We start from the raw sequence: 20,775 nt of genomic DNA, 5'->3' as shown, positions 1-20,775 counted from the left end.
GGTCCTCTATGAAGGAGTTGAGCTCAAAGGTTTGTTCCGATATTTTATATTGAATTCTAGGTAAAAGATATGCAGCGAAACAGGAATATTCATGATATTTAAACATCAATCCTTGTCTGTGCTTATATGGAGCATGATGGTTTTTCAAAGTCTTTGCGTTTCACTCTTGCTTCCTACACATACTTAAAAAAATTTCATCTGTGTAGTTAGGAACCGGAGCCTCTCCATTTCAAAACCATTCCCAGATGAGTAATTCATTCTCTTTTTTTTCCCCCCCTCCATTCAGCAGTCGTGCTCAGGTACGATGCGACACTTGAGGATCTTCAGGTAATTCTGGATTTTGTCTGAGTCGCGGCGAAAGCAATAGAGGAGCTCGTGGTCTTTCATCTGGCGCCATTCGCCGCTTTCCGAGGGCAAGAGATCCTCCAGGGATGACAGGGTGCTGATGGAGTTGCTTATCATCCCCAGTGTCTGCATCTAAGGTTAAAAAAAAAAAAGCACAATATACTGTGAAGAAAGTGCTCCGTTATTCTTTTTAACTCATTTAATACCATTGACGGCTAAAGACGTCAAAGATCTTTTTTTTTTTTTTAGTAAATGAGCTAAGTGGGATACCTTCTCTGCCACTTTCTCCACGCCTTTGCGTAGCTCGTGCACCATGCCGCTCATCTCGAGGGCCTTGTCCGAGCTGAAGTTGGCCAGCTCGTGCTGGTGGGCCGTGATTTGGTGGAAGTGCCACAGGGGGTCCCTCCACGCCATTAGGAGCTTCAGGATCACCTCAGTTAGCTCCTCGCGCTACGGTCACGAGACAATTTGGAATGGGGATCGGAAATTCTGTCAGGTTATACGGAACGTTCAGGGAACGGGTGGATTTACCGCTATTTTCTGAGCGTTCTCCTTGCCGTTGGGGGTGAGGAGGGTGGAGGTGTGACAGTTGCGGCTGACCCTTCCGACGTGATTCCTACTGGGCAGGAAGTATTGCTCCTGCCCGGTGCACATCCCACGATTTAAATATCAAGAGGTCTGATGTCATGTAAATGTCAACGAGTAGCTCGGGAAACGAGTGATGACTGTGCTACAATGCTATGTGAGGTCGAATTCAATGTTTGTTTTGTCAAATTCTTAGTGTTTTTGCTTATTTAAATAACACAACTTAAAAACATCGATCAGGCTTCCTGAGTCTTTTCAGATAACCCATTTCAATTCACCGAATACAAAACGATTTATTTGCAATTGATGGAAAAAAAGCAACTCACAAACTCAGAGTGAAGGTCATTGGAGAGGCCGTGCATTCTGGCCGAGTGCTGGATGACTCTGTCAAACAAGTTGGCCAGCGAGAGGACCCGGCACCTGTCCGGGCTGTTGGCACAGATGGGCGCTGCAGCCACGTTGGCGGGTCTGCTGCCCAGCGTGGTACTCGCCAGTAACACCCAAACTGAGAGGAGGAATTGACACGATAAACGCCGAGGTTAGGATGACTTAGGACGCAAAAGAATTACCTGATATGAGGTTTCGCGGCATCCTGCAAAGTGAGGAGGAGCTCCTTTCTCCGTGTGTGCAGTGTGAGTGTCCCTCTCTGACTCTTGTCTTTAATAGTGACCAGAAGAGCGAGGAGGCGGGGCGGGAGGCAGGTTAAAAAGGGGTCAAACATTTGACATACAGTAGCACTTTGGGGATTTATGAATCATACCTTTGAGATCACACATACGCTGAAACATTTTATGAATAAAAAAAGAGATCTTAATATATTTTTTTTCTTCTCCCCCCCCCCCCCCCAACCCAAACAATGACAAGCGCTATAGAAAATGGATGGGTGGATTATACCTGAGACTCTGATTTTAGCGTTTATTTTATTTTTTCCATGGAGGGAGGTGTGACTGTTAAAATCTTGTTTTAGATCTAAAAATATTGATTGTTGAGTCATAAATTATTAAAAAATAATTTCACCAAGAAGGGACCTAGGGTGGTGCCTTGTGGTACACCATTAGTGAATCCTCACAGTCCTCGCTAGTGAAACTTTTTTTTGGCTGTTTTTGTATTACATTTCCAAATTGATTGTTTTATTAAAAGTTTCCAGTGCATATACATACAGCTGTTTTTAACCTAATTTCCACTCCACAAACTCTGAAATGTTATCAAGGAGCACCCCTGGTTCAGATGCATTAATAATAAATTTTACCTTTAACTCATTTCCGACCATTTCACCATTGACGGCGAAAGAGGTGCATTTAATATTTAACAAAGAGCTGCGAGTCTATTGAGAAATCAATGTTTTAATAACACCTTCTTGGATAATGTGCTTTCTGGAGGAATTATTTAATTTAATATTCTTGTCAGTGTGCATCTATTTTTAGAAAATTTAAATCCAGTCATTTTCATTTTTTCATGGGGTGTTGTATGTAAAATTAAAGTATTAAAATTTTAAATAAATATACTAATATTTTCCAAATGCATTGCGTATTTATATGTAAAGGCTTAACTGAGTGAGCACATGATATCCTCCATGACTGCACCCAACCATCCCTCACGTCCGGCCCGGTGCACGTTTTGTCTTCCTGTGTGCAAGCACGAACCAGGATAACCCCGGGCGCGCTACGAAAGCAGTGACATCATGAAAAGAGGGTATGTCATTCCACTACTCTCAAAACGTTTGGGTTTACTCAGCAGCCATGTGGTGAACCCCTGCAAACAGATGCCAAAAAAAAAAGGTCATTGGAAGCAGTGCCGCCACTAACAGGAAGAGAAGACTGGCCCGACGGGCGACCTTCTGCGAGAGCTCACAATGCCACTGAGAGCACTGTGTCACTTTGTGTTTAATGATGGTTGAATGTCAAACTGTTGTGGCTTTAATTCATGTAAGCAGTTGACTCACCGGCATACGTAGTAGAGCAGGGTTTCCCAAACTGTGGGTTGGGGACCCCAAATGGTCCGAGCTGTATTTTGTGGTGTTCATCCTCTTCAGGGCTGCTGAAATGGGAAACTGGTTAACCGCAGTTGGGTCCTAAAACTGTTTTTGTCGCAAATGTTAAATGCTCATTGAAGACGTTTTCTTGGCAAAACGATTTAGGATTTGTTCAGTTGTATGTCCACGTAGTAGTGATGCGTGACATATTTGACTAAATTTGGGTGCTCTTGGAGGGAAATTTGTTTTGCTTACCTTGAATTATAAAATAAAAGTTTTAAAATGTGAAATGTTTTTTTTATAGCACAAAAACCTACCATTTGAGCAGTAGTGCGTATTTTATTTATTTATATTTTAACAGCCAATGTAATGTTTAATGTAAATGTTGAAATAAGTCAACCATCCCAGTTACAATAATGATGACCACGAAAATGCCAAAAAACGCATCTCTGAAAAGAATATAAGCATTTGTGATTATCAATGTAGAGGAGGAATTTGATCCATAAACGATGGGCCACAGCAACAAAATTCAAGTTCTTGTAGTAATGCAACAATTTTCTTTTGGTATTGCGAACCGGTCATTTGGGTCGTCCTGCAGTTGTACATAATTTCCTCGATGACCGCCCCAGTGATGAAAAGTGGGGCGCCACGTGATTTCTGCTGCACGTTCACCTAAACACAAGATGACACTGGCACCTTGTCCCCTTGTCCAATTCAGACTGACCTGCTCTGGAGTGGGTTAACTAAACTGCTATTTGTGACCAGTTTTTTTTTTTTTTTTTTTAAAGACAGTCTGCCAGGGCACAAATGTCACCTAGGAACTCACTCTATGGAATGTAACATTTTTTTTTAGTTTATTAATGTACATTGATGGGTCTTAGTAAATAAGAATGTCATGGAATATGCAATTTATTACTCTTGTTGAATTAAAAAAAACTCGTATATTTAAAAAAAAAAAGACTGCATCGTGAAATATTTTACGATTTTATTATATTATAGCTTGCAGCTAATGGAAACCTGAAAATCAACTTTACAAGATGTGGAATACAATGAATATTACTTTAAATGTAGAAGTGAGGCAGTGAATTCAAAAGTATGATCTTAGGAGAACCTTTTTTTAAATTGAACTCTTGGATATCTGTAACCTAATTTAAGATGCATTTACATATTTGGTAGTTTACGCATTATGCCTAGAGGTGCGAAATGCAGAAATGCCAAAAACGCCACAGAGACCAAACTGTTAATTTCGTATTTTTTGAGAAAACTTAAAAAGTTGGTACGTCCGTAAAAAATAATAATTTGTATGAAAAGCATTTGTTGGCCATAAATGTAAATATTGTAAATGACGTAGGCGGAAGTCATTTTATTGTGAAAGGGGCTTCGTGGTGTTGAGTCATTATATATTTTTTTCTTCAACATATTACTGTTTGAACTTTATTATTAAATTAATTAGGGTTTATTATTAATTGTTAATTTGTTCTATTGTTTAAACGACATGACGGAAATAATCAGTGCAGTGTCCCAAATTCATTCAACGTCTAACCCCGGGTGGGCGAAGTTACGTTAAAACAAGTGCATTTTCGACAACTCGCCCCCTGCGGGCGACGCTTGACATTAAAACAAGCGCCTTCCTTTCACGAAACACTTTCGTGGCAGGAAGTTTGTTTCCTGTCAGAGCCAAGATGGCGGCGTCCTCAGCCGAAGACACCCCTTTTGAAAATCTGTCAAAAGAGTCTTCAAATCCTGTTCGAGCAGATACCTCCGACAGCGATTGTTTTTCGGACCTTTCTGACGAACTGCGTGACTATGTGGTGGGCTTTATAGACAAAGAAGTAGGCAGCGATGTTAAATCTCTGAGGAATGTTGGCAGCCTGTTGGAGAAATTAAAAGAGGAGAACAGCACATTAGAAAAACAGGTGACTGTTAAACGAGCTTGGAAATGAATTTGCAACAATAATTGAATTGATATTTCGTACGTCCCTTAGGTGTTGACAGTATCCAGCTCTGTACCTCCTCAAGTGGCTGCAGCTCTGTCTGCTGCTGAAGATGCCAGAGCTTCTTTGGAGGAGCTCCTGCAACGGGAGAAAGTCATCTCCACAAAACTGCGAGAGGTAAATAACATGAAAGTATATATATTTTTAAAAAATTTTACATGTACAAACGTATCCCTGTGAAGTGTCTACAAAATGCATTTGGAAATTTTTGTCAGAAAATAATTCCCCAGTTTAGTGTAATTGTCAATGAACTACAATATAAAACATAATAATTATAAGTTTGTGACCTAATTATGAGACTTTGTAAAAAGCAATTCTCTGTTCCCACTTGTAGCACCTTCAATGCTCCCAGCCATGGATGGATACTCTCAGCCAGAAGCTGCGCCAAGTGGAAACTGTGGAGAGACACATGAAGTACCTCCGCTGTCTTCAACACATTGAAGAGCTCAGGTGCTAAGTCGAACATTTGACATCTGTTTTTAAACACCCCCTGAATTAATGCGCACTTGCGTGTCCACAGCGCTGTCGTCCAGCAGTGTTTGATGACCAGCAGCGTGTGGGAGGCCATCAGGGCTGTGGAGAGCATGGCTGTGATGGACGCCGGCCTGAGTCAGTCCAAATGCTCTCACCTGCGGGACTTCCTCCGAGAAACTCTTCACTTCTGGCACAAGATCATCAAGGATCGGCTCACTGGGTAAACACCCACGTAAAATTAATCATTCCTCCCTATTGAACTAATATATGTCTCCAATTCTCAGGGATTTGGAGAAGGTGTTGACTCAGCTCCACTGGCCAATCATATCCCCCCCAACCCAGTCCCTCACGCCCACCGCCAATGGGCAAGAGCTGGCCAGTCAACTAGAGCTGCTCGTCACACAGCTCCTGGCCCTACAGACATCGTATCCTTCGCTAAAAACGTCTGTCCAAGTTTATGACGTGACTCGGATGAACCGTCCCATTCTTTAACTCTTTGTCTAGAGATGACCTCGTCTCTCAGAGGTCGTCGCCTCCCTCCAAAGCCGAAGCCCAGCCAGTTGCTTTCCCGCAAGATCCTCCACTCTGCCTGCCCATCCAGATCATGCTGCAGCCACTCAGCAAGAGGTTCCGATACCACTTCTACGGCAATCGACAGACCAACACCCCCAGCAAGGTAGCTCTGACCTCATCTCTCACACACACACACACACTAGTAACCCTCTGCTTGTGAAATTTCCGTGTGCAGCCTGAGTGGTACCTGACACAAGTGCTCATGTGGATCGGGAACAGCACAACTTTCATGGACGAAAAGATCCAACCTATCCTGGATCGAGCCAATGCCACCATCAATGCCAGGGTGTGTATTAGGAAATCTGACTTTGCGATCATGGCACTACTCAGTATTAATGGGCACTGTCAAAGTAATTATAAGATGAGTCATTATTGCAATATTTACACATATGCTACAAAGACGTTTGTGTGCAGAACAATTTTAGTCGAATAATGTTCACTTGTGGGTTTAAAAATATATTGCGTGAACACCAGTGAATTGTAATTAATTCAATGTATTTACATTTTTAACAAATCTCTATTTTATTTTTAAAGTTTATTTAAAACAAGTGAATGAGTTACGATTGAACCCAGTGGATTTCAAAATGTGGTACATGGCGCCCTCTTGTGGTACGTAAAAATAATCCCTGAATTGAACGGTAAAACTGCATTTATGTTACAGTGGCTTGATTTTTCTTTATTTTTAATTGCATAGAATACATTTCTTAAATTCACAATGGTATGGTTTTCAAACATTTACCAAGAAAAAAATTTATTTTTAGGTGTGGTGCATTTTAATTCATTTAATTTACAAATATAGCTTTTTATTTTCCTATAATGAAGGGTGGCGTTAATGTTTCGTTTACCCCTTCCTTGTTTTTTATGAACACATTGGCCTACTAAAAAAAAAAAAAAAACATATAGTGAGTGAGTTTCTCATCAAAATGACTGAATGTACTCTTTCAGGTAGAGCTGTGTCGAGGCTTGCTCTCATTAGTCCAGGAGAAGGTGGTAGGAGACGCCTCCCGCCTCCTCTACGATGACACGCTCTTCTGCCACCTGGTGGAGGAGGTGCTGCAGTTCGAAAAGGAGCTGCGGAGCAACCACTCATACCCACCGCCTCTGCCCGGCGTGCTCCACCTGCTGCTTGACGACGGCGTCCTCCAGAAGTGGCTCACGGTGGAGAAGAAGAGTAGGTTGGCTAATTTCCCCGCGAGTGACAGCTCAGCTCAAACTGTTTTGTGCGCACAGTGGCGTTGGAGAAGGTGGACGCCATGTTGTCGGCTGAGGGAGCGTGGAGCTCTCAGTACAAAGACATCCGAGACATGGATGAGCTCAAATCCCCGGATTGTGCTGAGACCTTCATGACTCTGCTACAGGTCATCACAGGTAAGCTTGACCCCACCGTGATGAACTCTGTGTACCACTACAATGTTAAAAGTAAGCTTTTTGGGGATTTTTTATTTTTTTTTTTTTCCACCGTTAGACCGCTACCAGCCATTACCGTGTCCGTCTGCACAGCTGAAGTTTCTGGAGCTGCAGAAAGAGTTGGTAGATGATTTCCGTATTCGACTCACTCAGGTAATTATGTCAAACAGTCAGGCTTGCCCCCCCCCCCCAATTTCTAATGTGTTCTTCCATTTCCAAGGGCTCAATAGTCTATGGACATTAAATACGTTGTTTTTGTGCTGCTCTAAAATTGTTTAAATGTTTTTTTTTTTTAACCTCCCAAGAAATAGCAATTATTGACCTTCTTCGAGATTTCTGTGTGAATTTTTTTTTTTTTTCTATGACAGCAGTCATTTTGGCGGTTTTCAACTTCTGGTATAAATTGAATTCAAATGGTGCACTTTCATGCAATGAAACTATCGAAATAAATAGTTAAAGAGTGATTATTACTTTGCGAGTAATAGGCTGTTCGACGTGATAGTCATGACATCGCGGGACTTGAATGAAATAAACAAAATCCCTTTATTAGACACTCGAGCAGCAAGTAATAATCATTCTAGTCGATGACGTCGTTGCCGCAGCGCAGTGTGTCAAAATGACGGCTACAGATGGAATGTTTTGCCAGAGTCGAGGTCTGCGTTTGACGGACTACTATTCTATTCCATTTGATCCAGGTGATGAAGGAGGAGTCTCGCTGTCCACTCAGTCCACGCTACTGTGCCATACTCAACGCCGTCAACTACATTTCCACCATCCTGACGGACTGGGGCGACAATGTGGTCAGTCAGGCCCAGTCCGTTTCTATTTTTATGTATATAAATGTTCATGTAGAATTATTCTCATTGGGCAATGATAATTGCTTGTTTCCCGCGTGTTTAGTTTTTCCTGCAGCTGCAGCAGGCGGCCGTGTCCCTGGGCGACGAGGCGGTGGTGGGTGGTCTGGGGCTGCTGGAGATGGGTCGCCTGGCCTCTATGGAGAGCTCGCTCTTCGAAGGCCTGCTGGCCCTGCTGGACCGACTTCGAGGGGACATGATGGGTCGGCTGCTGGATGGCATCATGAGGGACATCACGGAAAAAGCCGAGTCATACTGCCAAGACAGGTGAGAGTTATCATCATCATCACAGGAAGTTGCAAGCTTTAGCTGAGCATTAATCGCCTCTGTTGCCCTCCCCTTGTAGGTGGTTTTCGCATCCATCCCAGCACGACATGTCCGCCATGTCTTTGTCCAGTTCCGCGTGTCCCATGATGCTTTGCGTCAGGGACAGTCTGTTGAACCTGCATCAGGTTTTAAGTCTGTCTCTGTTCCAGCTGGCTTGGCAGGGTCTTGCAGAAAGACTGGACAGTTTTCTCTACCAGGAAGTAAGGACTTGTATCTCTCCAATAATTCTTTAGAACCGGTGTCACTCCAGTCCTCAAGGGCTACTATCCTGCATTGTTTTTGCTTTTGCTCTCCTCGAAAATTGTAATCAGAGCTTTTGCTGAGGACAAGTTTATCACACTTTGTTTTTAGCTACACTTGTCAATGTCAATGTCCCTACTTTTGTCCACCATGTATATCTCATAAATCCATATGTCGCTCGCTCTCTTTCAGGTGGTCCTGGCCAATCATTTTAGCGATGGAGGAGCAGCTCAACTTCAGTTTGACATGACCAGAAACCTTTTCCCTCTCTTTGGTCACTACTGCAAAAGACCTGAGAACTTTTTTAAGCAGTAAGTACAGACAAAGTGTATTCTTCTGCAAGAGAGAGAGAGAGGGGGAGGAGGGGGTTCCACCAGACTTTAAATCTGGAAAATCTTTTTACAGCCCGTTATATAATACCGCATGTACAAAAGTTGACATTTCAAGCACATATTGATGAAAAATGGCGTATGCTAAATTTTAATCGACACTGTTGTAGAGGTATGTAACAATGTTTATTTAAAATGTCCTATAATAGCATTCTGCCCCCGCCCCTCCAAAAAAAAAAAAAGCTCATACATTTTTTTTAATCAAATTTCCTGTCTTCCCAGTGTTAAGGAAGCCTGCATCATCTTGTGCCTTAACGTGGGTTCTGCCATCCTGCTGAGGAACCTCATCAATGAGTCTTCTTCGGCTGGCGACACGAGGGATATGACGGGAAGAGACGACCCTTCGCCGCAGTCTGCCTTGAACGAGTTGGGAGTTTACTATTTGGCTCCTTGTGACGTACTAATTCTCTTTAATCTCAGAGCCTCCTGGCCTGGACAGTGACAATCGTATCTCAAACTGATCAATCCACAATTTTAACGTTTGAGTTCTATCATGTACTAAATGTATATTGACCCATTTGTTGTTATTGCAAAACCCATCAATGTCCTTTTCTGGAACTTTAGCTGGTGTGATGACTGGTTTTATTACAAAGCTCATACATTCTTATCCATAATGGCATGTTGTACATGAAGACTATGGATCACATCATTCATGAATATATATCTAAAAAAAAAAAAAAAAAAATCCCCATTGGGCAAACATGATTTGGTCGCCGGATCTGTTCTGACTCTTAAGGCAAATGACTTGGCGCCGATCTGAATGAGTGCAAACTGTTCCTGTGAGGATGCACTTCATCTCAGTTTAGGAGGAGCTTTTGTGTCCTTTAAGTAATTTGAGACTGTGCAGTCTTGTCAAAAGAAAGTCTGAAATCTCCCATGTGGTCGACGCATCTATTTCTCCAGCTGCTCCACTACCTGGATGTGAATGTTCTCCTTCTTGCCTTTGTGTCCTGGTAGTTTGAGATTCCTCTCAGTTAAAATAATCTCAGATTCCTCCTCCTGAGAGTCAGAAGAATCTTCGTCCTCTTCCGACTCGCTATCTGATCCGCTGAGCTCTACCAGCGCAACGTCCTGGAAAAACGCAAGGGAGAATTGAGACGCCTTGAATAAATCAGGTTGTCAAGCCAACAGTGAGAAGTAATTTTGCTCACCATTTCGATTACTTTCTCTGCCGCCTCGACGTCCTCTATGTTGAAATGTCCTGCAGACGTTTCTTCAATTTGCTGTTTTAGCTTTTGATTGGCTTCTGCGATCTGCGGGAGGAAATTCTGCAGCCGTTCCATCACTGTTCCAGAAAACAAAGACAAAATTGTGTATGCACATGGGTTTATTTTTAATTCCAACGGTGTAAATACTGCATAATCTACAAATCACAATTCATCTCACCGCTGCTGCGTGGAACTCTTTCTGTCTTCAGGCCAGCTGGTGGTTTAAGGAGTAGTTTCTCGACGAAACCTGAGTTGGCAAAATGACCATTTTTAAGCTATTAAATAAGCGTTAACGAACGAATAAAGTCGGTCCTCGGTTTACGTCAATACGCGGGGCGGGCATGAAGCCACACAACACCGTTGTAGTTACTTTTTTTTTTTTTTACATAGTTTTGATTATATACATTTTCGATTGTGTATATCTTAAAAGTGAGTTAAATTTAATTCAGTATAATTATGCCTAATGTACAGCGCGTGCCGATTTATAAACTCACCCGTCGTAAACCGAGTACCCTCTACGTTTACAGTCCTAGCATGAGGTTTTCTAAGTAAATCCGGCAAAAGCAACTCCGCCTTCCACTTAAAACCCCTCTTTGATAGCAAAATGTAGTTTTCTTTACTCACCCCCATCGCTACCACATGACAGCAAATCCTGTGAACTTGATTTACTTTTTTTATCCATTACAGAAGCAACACGACAGCAAAATGTTAGCGTGTTTTTTGGTCAGAACAACATCCGGGTCATTACTCACATCGACGCCCGCAATGTTCCGAATGTGTATTGCGCCTCGTGCGTTCAGGAGGAATTCGGTAAGTATTTAAAAAAAAAAAAAACTAAAAAAAAAGCGCTTTGTACTTTTATGCGTTACGTCACGATTTAAATCATTTAGAAAATGTAACTAACAGAAGATACGAAATAAAGTGCACACTGTAATGACTAGAACTACAAAAGGTCGTTTTATTCGCGTCATACTCGTAAATGGAAAAGAGTGCGGCACGGGCTGGAGAAAGAGAGGTAGTATCTTTTCGTCGCAAATTATCTTCGAACAGCTCACTGACGCGGCTGTGTGAGAGACTGTCATCATCGCCTTGCATCTTCTTCGATTTTTGGATGGCATATCTTCGCTTCGCAATGGTAAACTTCCCGACTAAGACGCTACAAATCACCACGACATGAATTATAACTATGTGGTTCGTTTCCGTCCGAAATGATGACCTTAGCTTTAGTTTTTTCTACGCTTTTTCTTAAACGAGGGGAAGGCTGCTGGAGCCTCCTAACATTTCTCATTTGTACGCAGCTAATGTAGCGCGATGCTAGCTCACGCTGAGATTTAGGAAATATTTGTGTGCCTTTTAGGCTATTCGCAAAACAAGCACATTCAATGTGAAGCTAGTGCACTAATGAGGCGTAATCTCAAGAGACAAAGTCAGTACGCAGGACTGCGAAACGTCATCCTAGTGCACATGTTAATGTGTTAAATCTGCCTTTATATTTTAAAGACTAAATTTCCATACTTTATTATTCATGCGGATACGACTTCAGACGTTAACTATTAATATCAATTAATTTGCCCATGTTTCTTACCATACCATAAATTGATCAGCCATTAAAAAAATTTCTTAGTTGTCGTTTATCTACTTAAATATACATATGTGCAGTAAATCCTATTTTCAAGATCTAGGTTTTCAATCTTCTAAAAAGTAATAATGAAATTTCACTCCAACCTTAATAATGTATGACAGCCGCAATTAAGGTACTGTGTTCAAACTGGATTCCAGGTACACTTGTGTATTGTTATGCATGCTAGATAAATGATTAAATTGCTCATTGGTGTGAGGGGTTGCCCACTAGTGGTTAACTCATCAGCCTCACTTCAGGGTTCAGGGTTAGAATATTTGGTTCTTTCTAAAATAATCTTCCTTTTGACATCCTGACATAGGCTTCAGCTACATCATTTTCTAGATAGGATAAGCATTATCTAATATGAATGGCTGTTGGATGGATAATTTTTTTTCTTTTTCTGCAGGCTGATGAGTCTCCAACCTCCTGAAATGGACGCTCCACCAGTGTTGTTTTAAAACCCGTTCTCAGATGAAGAGGAGGCGATTGGAGATGAGACACTGCTGCGCGAGTCCACATCATGAGCATCCAGAGTCTCGGCGGAGCGATCGGGGATTCCCTGGGCTCTAGCTTGACGGTACGCATGAGCGGCGCAGGGGGAATCCGGAGTTCTCTCTCCCTGAAATCCGCTGGTCGGATCACCTCCCTCCTCCAAACCATAGTCCCCACCAGCTACACCAAACTCCAGGAGGAGCGCCTGGCTATGGCCGACCTTGGTGCCAAACCCGAGGGTGGCGCGCTCCAGAACGGCTACAGACAAGAGATGCCTCACTTGGAAGGCCGAAGGCTGCTGGACCGCGCTTCTCGCTCCTCTGTCACACTGTCGGACTCCGGAGATGGAAGCTACTCGGAACTGGAGCCCATGTTGGCTGAGAGAAGGCTGTCCGGGGACGAGGCGGATGGTGTAGAGGATGAGGAGGAAGAGACGCAACCCGCTGCGCACATTCTGCCCAAGGAGTCGCCTCTGGCCATGGCTTTTCAGATTCTCGTGCCTTTCCTGTTGGCCGGTTTTGGAACAGTATCAGCCGGTATGGTGCTGGATGTTGTGCAGGTAACACATGCAGCAGTTTAATTAAAAATTTCACTCCTTTTTAACTGTCAGCAGATGCTCACTAGAATTGCCCCACCTTTGCCAACGCCCCCCCAAATAAATATATATTTGCTTTAGAACATCCGTGGATACACACTTCCCTTTTATTGCTTGAGTGAAAAACATGAAACGCTACAATTAATCATTTTTTCGGGCATCGCACTTCTAATTGCAATTTTTTCATTATGGAAAAAAAATTGTGGTACTATTTATAATTAAATAAATAAGTAGATAAAATTAAAAAAAAAAAATCCAAAATGTTTTGAAATGTGTATTTTTGTCAAAGTATTTCTATTTAATTTTTTTCTTGAACAAAAAATTAATTCAATTCTGTTTTTAAAAATATATCGCCCAGCTTTTTTGGTCTTATATTTGTGATTTTTGTTCAGTTTAGTATTTATTTTTCAAAATTTATTTTTTATTTTTAAACATATTTGGTCCAAGCAAAACAATTTTCTGTACTTCTTAATTTTCTGCTTTTTATGTATTTCTGTATTTTTTTATGTAATAATTGTATTTCTTTGGCACAAACTTAATTTAATTTTACGCATTAGCTTCTGTTACTTTTATTTTTGTGGCGATGTTTTAAATATTTATCCCAAACGAAAAACATTTCGTCATTTTTGTTTTGTGTTTTTGAGTAAAAACAAATAGTTACCAAATTTGGAGCGGTTTTGCGTTACAACTGCCATGTTAGATTCATGTATTTGAGGGGAAATCAAGACAAAATTAAGATTTTCGTTGTATGTTTTTATTCAAAACAAGATAATTTAGTTTTTGATGCGGCGAGTGAAGATGCATTACTTAGAAATTACACTTAGAATTGGTTTTCATCAAAGTTGCCAGCTCTCTCCACATGATTGTTTCCTGAGAAATCAAGTAAAAAATGTGAATTTCTGCCAAGAGTTACACTAAAAAGAGAATACTAAACAAAAATCACACAGGGCACAAATAATTCAAAACTTCAGTAATACGTTACAACTAAATACCTGGACTTCTAAAGTCCAAATTCCGTTTGGATTTAAGTCTGGGCGCTGTCTGGGACATTTCAAAAGTGTTGTTCTACTCGGCAAATTGAAACTCCTTTTCTTAAGAAGCCGTCGGTACACATTGTTGCATTAATGACTTCTTTTGTTTGACTGCCAACAAAAAGTCTTTCTGTGAAGTTGCCCCGCAGGCGCATGTGCTAATGATGCATCGCCATCTCATCTCCATAATTTGGCAGGCGTTGATTATACATATTAAATGACTGTCAAAGATTAGAATGTCACTAAATGTGTTGGGTTGGCAGTACTCGCTTGGCTCGTTGTTCTCTCCCGCTGACATGCATGCGCCTTTAACAAAATGTGCCCCTTTAGGGATAAGCCGAGTGTAATCAAATGTCCTTCCTGGTTCTGTCTTGCCCACGCAGCACTGGGAGGCGTTCCAGTACATCACCGAAATCTTCATCTTGGTTCCCGCTCTGCTCGGCCTCAAGGGCAACTTGGAGATGACTCTGGCCTCACGCCTCTCAACAGCGGTTTGCCAAAACACACACGCACACACACGCGCGCAAACTGGTTGTTTGCCTCATTTATTACCAGAAATTGGCGTCATGAGAAAAGGAGGAGTTTGGTGGAGTTAGGTCAGAGGCGAGTCATCACCAAAAAAAAAAAGAGCCTCTTGCAAAATGTACCACTCATGAAAGTGTCCAAACAATGACTACTGGTAATTAAAAACTAAGCAGTAAAATGTGAGTTGCGATTGAATTACTCGGATGCGCTCTTTAGCAGAACGTGTAATTACTTTGTTATAACACAACATGGAAATCCAAAGGATTTGCGAAATCCGTTTGACATTTCAGTTCATTCCCTTGTTTCACTTTTTGAAGCGCTAACAAGTAGCCAGCAGAATTCTGCCTTTGTTTGCTTTGCCCCCCCCCCCCCGGCTCCCCACAAACAGGCCTCACATTCGCAGTGGAGTGGATTTACCTCATGTCAAGTGAGCTGGGAAAGACTTTTGACAGTGCACATTGGGTCAACTTTGTTGAAATGGGCCAGATTTCAATCCGTGCGTATTAGTCGGAAACGTGCTGTTGTTATGGGAGAAAACAAGTTGGGACATGCGTCACTGCTATTTTAGTTTTTACGTTTCGTGTACAACTCATAGCCATCTGCAATTATGGAACAGGGTGCTGCAATGAGTCAACCAAAAATAATTCCAAACAACAAGTGTTATGTCCAAACCGCAGGACCTGTGGTAAAAGGCTCTTAAAAAAAAAAACAAAAACAAAAAAACTCTTTTAAACAATAGCATGCAAATAAACAAGCCCACATTCCACGTGGGAAAAAAATTCCAAAAACAAACAGTTATTTGCGTCTGTTGTGTGCACCAACACAGGTGAACGTGGGCAAGATGGACTCGCCGATAGAGAAGTGGAATCTAATAATAGGCAACCTGGCGCTCAAGCAGGTAACTTCTTCTTGGACCTAAAAAGCGATAGATTCTCCTATCGCTCGCCTGTAAACACACACTTATGTAATGAGTACTTGTTGTACTTGTTCTAAAGACATGTTGGAAGAGGGTGAACCAATGTTGGTGTTGCCTCAGACTTATCATGTCAGGGACGTCTGCTAGATGGAGACATTGTTAATCATATACCCACACGTTGATAAACTCATCCTGGCGAGCGCATCATCCCTGTTTGCACAATGCGTCCCATACTAAAAAAAAAAAACTTGCTGTTTCTTTTTGTTTTATTTAGGTGCAGGCCACTGTGGTGGGCTTCTTGGCGGCCGTGGCGGCCGTGGTTCTTGGCTGGATCCCAGAGGGGAAGTTCCAGATGAGCCACGCCGTGCTCTTGTGCTCCAGCAGCGTCGCCACGGCCTTCATCGCCTCCTTGCTGCAGGGTAAATACGTAGACGGCTTGCATTCTCTCCTCACCACAGCAAAATCAGACAGACAAAAAAAAAAAGCACGTTTATTTGGAATTCTCAGCACACTGAACACTTCCAGACTCACCCGCCGCAGATGGAAATCAGTGATAAAGCTCATTTCTTTATATTTTGCACCTCGTGTTTCAGGTTTCATCATGGTGGGCGTGATTGTGGGCTCGAAGAAGACGGGCATCAACCCGGACAACGTCGCCACGCCTATCGCCGCCAGTTTCGGTGACCTCATCACCTTGGCCATCCTGGCCTGGATCAGCCAGGGCCTCTACAAGTGCCTGGGTAGGTGATTGAGCACCAAATAACTTGTTTTTACTCGTATTCCATTTAGGGAAGTCTTAGAAAAAAAAATCCATTCTGCGGTTGTCTCTTGTAATTTCCCCATTCAGCCACTAGAGGTCCCCCCCTGCGTCATTCCAAAGCATAAATGCACAATCTGAATTTGCAGAACAGACGTCCTCTCTTTTTGAAGGCACATTCCACATGTTTAATTCATGTCACACCCAAACCTGCTTCTAATACAAGGATACAGTCAACGCTCTTGCCGCTGAATATAGCATCGCATTCAAACTCACCCTGTCAGCTCTACCTTTGAGACACAGATGTTCCCGCCTCAAGAAAACCGAGGCAATATATGACATTTGCATATCATCTTTAAGAACGTTTTTGTGACTTGTGGTATTACTTGCATTTGCAAGATATTCTAAGTGCCATGTTAATATCGTCATGTAACCTTTTTGATGTTGCTGATTCCGGTGGTCCTTGGAGATTTTTTTGAAGTGTGTAAAGTTTGAGAATCGCTGCGTAGAAGAAAATAATTGTTGCTTTGGTCTCCCCTTTGCCGTTATAACCACTTCCGCTTTTCTGATACGGGTCATTATGCACCATTGCAGATCTTTTTTTTTTTTTACCCACAGCTCAGCAGATAGCGTGACTGCCAATGGCACTCGGAAATCCCCTCGTGTTCTCTCGCGTTGCCACCATGCAGATAAAATCTTGCCCTGTTTTCCTATAAGAGTTCTTTAGTATTGGAGCGAAACAGATGCACGTGGAAACCAGCTGGTGGCGGCTTTAAGCAGGTGTTCAACCCAATTATGCTTCAAAATCAAAATACTCGTCTTGTTGGTTGAAACAAAACTTTCTTTGTGTTGCTTCAGCTTAATGACCACGCGTGAGCATAAAACGTCTTTGAGCGTCCGAAAGTTCAGCTCTCGGCCGACTTGATGACGACATCTCCGCTTCCTCCCCCCCAGATTCCTACCCGTACGTTTCCTCCCTGGTCTGTGCCTTCTTCATGTGTCTGACGCCTCTGTGGATGGTCATCTCCTCCAAGCACCCGGCCAGCCGCACCCTTCTCTACTCCGGATGGGAGCCGGTCATCACGGCCATGGTCATCAGCAGGTATTTGTCTCCGGCGCTTCAAAAGGGAACGGGTGGACATACGTTTTTTTTTTCAGCTCCTGGTTTGCGTGATGACTCACCCTCGAAAGAAATTGCAGCCGCACGGATGCTCTCGGAGTCCCCCAAGCTTTATAAACGCGACTGTGTTTATTTATATCCCCCCCCCGTGTACAATTTAAACCATCTTTTAATAGACGAGCTGGAAAAGCGAATGGATGCCCGACTGCATGGGCTACAAACTCTTTTCTTTTCAGCCCATTTCCGACTTTTTGCGCATTTATAACAAAGCGCGCGTTCTAGGAGCAATAATATTTCTGTTATCAGCCCCATGTGTGAGCGCTCCAGTCATCTGATTGCCTTGCGTCCTTTGAGCGGCGTTCAGATGGAGTGGCGCGACGTTGGTGCCAATTACTTTTCATCATCATCCAGGTGCAAATTATGTTGTCGTCTGCAGCATCGGAGGGCTCATCCTGGATAAAACGGTGTCTGACCCCAATCTGGCTGGAATTGTGGTGTACACCCCCGTCATCAATGGTGAGTCAGTTTGACATTTTTTTTTTTTTGTGTGTATGCATTCATTAATGGCTCCAATCATGAAATTGATTCAAATGAAATGAAAGTTGTCTGATTAAAAAGTCGAACTTTTGCTGCCCATCATCCGTTTTGTAGCATCGCATTTGCAGAAGGTTGACTCACTTATTGACTCCAAAAAATAAAAAGTTGTCTATGGCTTTTTTAAACCCGCTCATAGCCTGCTTTATATCGTGATTGCTCCACTGAACCTCTTTAAATTGAAAAACAAAATGCACTTGAGGGTAGGACAGTTAAGTAACGAGTAAATGGGGGTTGCGACACTTTTTTTTTTTTTTGTTGTATTACATGCAACTCTTTCCCAGCTGTGTCTGTGACTCGTGCATTTAATGATTTTCCGTAGCCAGGAGCAATTTATTTATTCATGGAAATCATCTGATTTGAATCGTCGCCAAAAGATCAACATGGTGACGAATTTGATTTCAATTTGCATCTGGTGGCTGTCACCACAGAGCACTTGATGAGAACGCCAAAGACAAAATCGCCGCAAATGGCTGGAAAAGCAGAAGAAGAGTCATCTGCAGAATATTGAAATGTTGCTTGAGGCGAGGGTTCTCAAAATGTTGGGGTCCAGGTTCAGGGGTGCAGTTTTACAGAAAAAAAAATCCGTTTTGAGAATAATGTCTTCTGCCCGGATAAAAAAAAATGTGGGCTGAGGTCAAAACCTTGTGGGACGCCATGGCTCAATTTTCTACCAACACATACTTCCATTTCATTCATGTGATCGCCTCGCACAACATGGCGCTCACTTGTGAAGCGGAAGGACCATGACCTCTTGCGCTCGCTTTTCGATTTCTGTGACAGCAATTGATTGCACTCGACTTGATTTCGGCGGCGGTGAAATACTTGAACAGGTCGCGGTATGAGGACGGACCGCTTGTCCTTTTTTTGATCGCCGCATGTTTTTGCTGTCATGAATCCCTTTGCGGTGTCTAGGTATCGGAGGTAACCTGGTGGCCATTCAGTCCAGCCGGATCTCCACTTTCCTGCACTTCCACTTCGCCCCTGGGGAGGTCCCTGACGAGGCCAAGGGCTGCTACTACCCCTGCCGCACCTTCTTCGGCACAGGTCAATCCTGCACCGGTGTCCCTGCCGGACTCCCGCCCTTGTAAATGAAGCATTTGTCCGACTTATTTTTTTTTGTCTATTTCTAGGAGCCAATCACCGATCTGCTCAGGTTCTCCTCCTCCTGGTGATCCCCGGCCATCTTATATTCCTTTATACTATTCACCTGATGAAGAGCGGCCACACCACGCTGACGCCCATCTTCATGTCCGTCTACTTGGCTGCTGCTCTGCTGCAGGTATGCCTACGGCCGCCGTTGACGTGGTGGCGTGACTTGAAATGTCGAGCGTCATCCCACGTTGTCTGTGGCACATGCTAATGTGTTCTCGAAAGCCAAAATTGGCGGGGGGGGGGTGTGCGCGTCATCTCAATTCGAGAGCTTGGCGCGTTCAGGACGCCGGGAGGAGTATTTATTCCTCGTTTTGACACGAGAAGGGAATGCCTTGAATTCTGACTGTGACGATCGTGAACTTTCTGTGTTTTTGTTGGATTGGAATAATGTGCGGATGAAGCGAGATTTTCCTTTTTAGTTCAGCATCAGATGACCCACCACACGAAAAGCACGTTCAGTTGAGCCAGCGACTTTTGAGGAACGACACCGAGAAGTTGAAGCTCATGTGTTTTCTTTGTTCATTTCTGGATAACAATGGAATTGCCACTATCCCTTTTTTTCTGCTAAATTTGACGTATTTCGTCACCAAAGCAACTGGAGAATTCCGGGATGAGCATGCCTGACGCTGCTCATGTAACATTCATGCCACCGTTGACTCCAAAGCTCAAAAGTTGTTGGCTGAGGAACGTGGAAAAAAGTATCAGCGAGACCACTTTTTGGAGTTGAATCCTTTTGGCGTCCATCTTGTTTTCTACTTTGATCCTGTTTCGCGGCTCATGCGCTTGCACACTTGAGTGGCGCATGGAAATAAAAAATAATCGCCGTGGTCATTTTCCATGTGTATTTCGCAAACATAATTGTCAAAAACTTGAGAAAAGTATTAATCAGCATCAAACCAAGTCGAATTTAGAACGATGTGCGCGTGATTATGAGGTTGTCTTGCCAGGCCTGATGCTTGTGCAGAGTTTTGTGAGTTTTCTCAAAAGCAACATTGTTTTCATGGCAAATTGCTCGTCGCCACGGCAACAGACTTTCGTGAAAAATCGCAATTGTGAAAATTTGCCCTGGTGTCAAAGCTGCGTGGAAAAACTTGCCCATGTCAGCCTTTGTGTGTCCTTTGGCAGGTGTTGCTGTTGTTGTGCATCGCCGACTGGATGGTGCACTCCATGTGGCGCAGCGGCAAAGACCCCGACAGCTTCTCCATCCCCTACCTGACGGCGCTGGGCGACCTGCTGGGCACGGCTCTGCTGGCGCTCAGCTTCCACTTCCTGTGGCTCATCGGCGACCAGGACAGCGACGTGGGCGACTGACGCCTCGCTGAGGGACAGCGGGTGACGTACTTTGATGCCGTACATCGTCACTGCTCTCGTCGTCGAGGCTTTTGCACCGAAGCACTTGCGTATCACTTGGCCGGACCTTTCGATGAGCCCTTCAAGGTCTTCTACTTTGCAAGAATGCTTCTTGGATTGACTTTTTTTTTCTGGGAGCTATGTGGAAGTGTTCCAATTCTACATGCAAATTGGTCGGTGCAATCAAGCTTCACCTATTTTTTTTTTTTTTAAATAAACTTTTACAATGGATGGCTGCACGCCAACACTTA

General features: G+C 43.1%; 4 protein-coding genes across 6 annotated transcripts; 2 read left to right on the top strand and 2 right to left on the bottom strand.

Annotated features, from left to right (window-relative positions):
• Positions 1-24: 24 nt before the first annotated feature.
• On the bottom strand, positions 25-1,728 carry prl2 (prolactin 2). The gene is made up of 5 exons (XM_088288462.1): positions 1,500-1,728; positions 1,257-1,435; positions 877-984; positions 616-795; positions 25-477 (listed from the first exon to the last, which is right to left on the bottom strand). The coding sequence occupies exons 1-5, from the start codon at positions 1,519-1,521 to the stop codon at positions 283-285; spliced, it is 684 nt and encodes a 227-aa protein (XP_088144588.1). The 5' UTR covers positions 1,522-1,728; the 3' UTR covers positions 25-282.
• A 2,757-nt stretch (positions 1,729-4,485) lies between these two features.
• Positions 4,486-9,723, top strand: rint1 (RAD50 interactor 1). Its single transcript, XM_088287693.1, has 15 exons — positions 4,486-4,818; positions 4,888-5,013; positions 5,231-5,346; positions 5,417-5,590; positions 5,655-5,795; positions 5,875-6,046; positions 6,119-6,229; positions 6,889-7,114; positions 7,174-7,311; positions 7,409-7,503; positions 8,046-8,150; positions 8,251-8,471; positions 8,551-8,731; positions 8,964-9,082; positions 9,383-9,723. The coding sequence occupies exons 1-15, from the start codon at positions 4,585-4,587 to the stop codon at positions 9,600-9,602; spliced, it is 2,379 nt and encodes a 792-aa protein (XP_088143819.1). The 5' UTR covers positions 4,486-4,584; the 3' UTR covers positions 9,603-9,723.
• Positions 9,724-9,725: 2 nt separating this feature from the next.
• On the bottom strand, positions 9,726-11,141 carry nopchap1 (NOP protein chaperone 1). The gene is made up of 4 exons (XM_088287698.1): positions 10,993-11,141; positions 10,547-10,615; positions 10,312-10,445; positions 9,726-10,231 (listed from the first exon to the last, which is right to left on the bottom strand). Exons 1-4 carry the CDS (start codon positions 11,048-11,050, stop codon positions 10,052-10,054), a joined length of 441 nt encoding a protein of 146 aa, XP_088143824.1. The 5' UTR covers positions 11,051-11,141; the 3' UTR covers positions 9,726-10,051.
• Positions 11,142-11,264: 123 nt separating this feature from the next.
• Positions 11,265-20,775, top strand: LOC148341558 (solute carrier family 41 member 2-like). Of its 3 annotated transcripts, none has more exons than XM_088287695.1 (11): positions 11,270-11,503; positions 12,396-13,040; positions 14,491-14,598; positions 15,459-15,530; positions 15,823-15,967; positions 16,142-16,288; positions 17,260-17,407; positions 17,862-17,941; positions 18,935-19,066; positions 19,153-19,301; positions 20,300-20,775. In XM_088287695.1, the coding sequence occupies exons 2-11, from the start codon at positions 12,510-12,512 to the stop codon at positions 20,483-20,485; spliced, it is 1,698 nt and encodes a 565-aa protein (XP_088143821.1). In that variant the 5' UTR covers positions 11,270-11,503; positions 12,396-12,509; the 3' UTR covers positions 20,486-20,775. The 3 variants fall into 3 exon arrangements, with proteins under 3 accessions (XP_088143823.1, XP_088143821.1, XP_088143822.1); XM_088287696.1 differs by lacking the exon at positions 11,270-11,503 and adding an exon at positions 11,519-11,559; XM_088287697.1 differs by lacking the exons at positions 18,935-19,066; positions 19,153-19,301 and having other exon boundaries at positions 11,265-11,503.

Source organism: Idiotropiscis lumnitzeri, chromosome 2 (genome assembly GCF_059441095.1).
Source record: "Idiotropiscis lumnitzeri isolate Australia: NSW breed Sydney's pygmy pipehorse chromosome 2, RoL_Ilum_1.0, whole genome shotgun sequence".
Lineage (NCBI taxonomy): Eukaryota > Metazoa > Chordata > Actinopteri > Syngnathiformes > Syngnathidae > Idiotropiscis > Idiotropiscis lumnitzeri.
The sequence above is the reverse complement of the archived record's forward strand: the minus strand, read 5'-3'. Positions and strand labels throughout refer to the sequence as shown.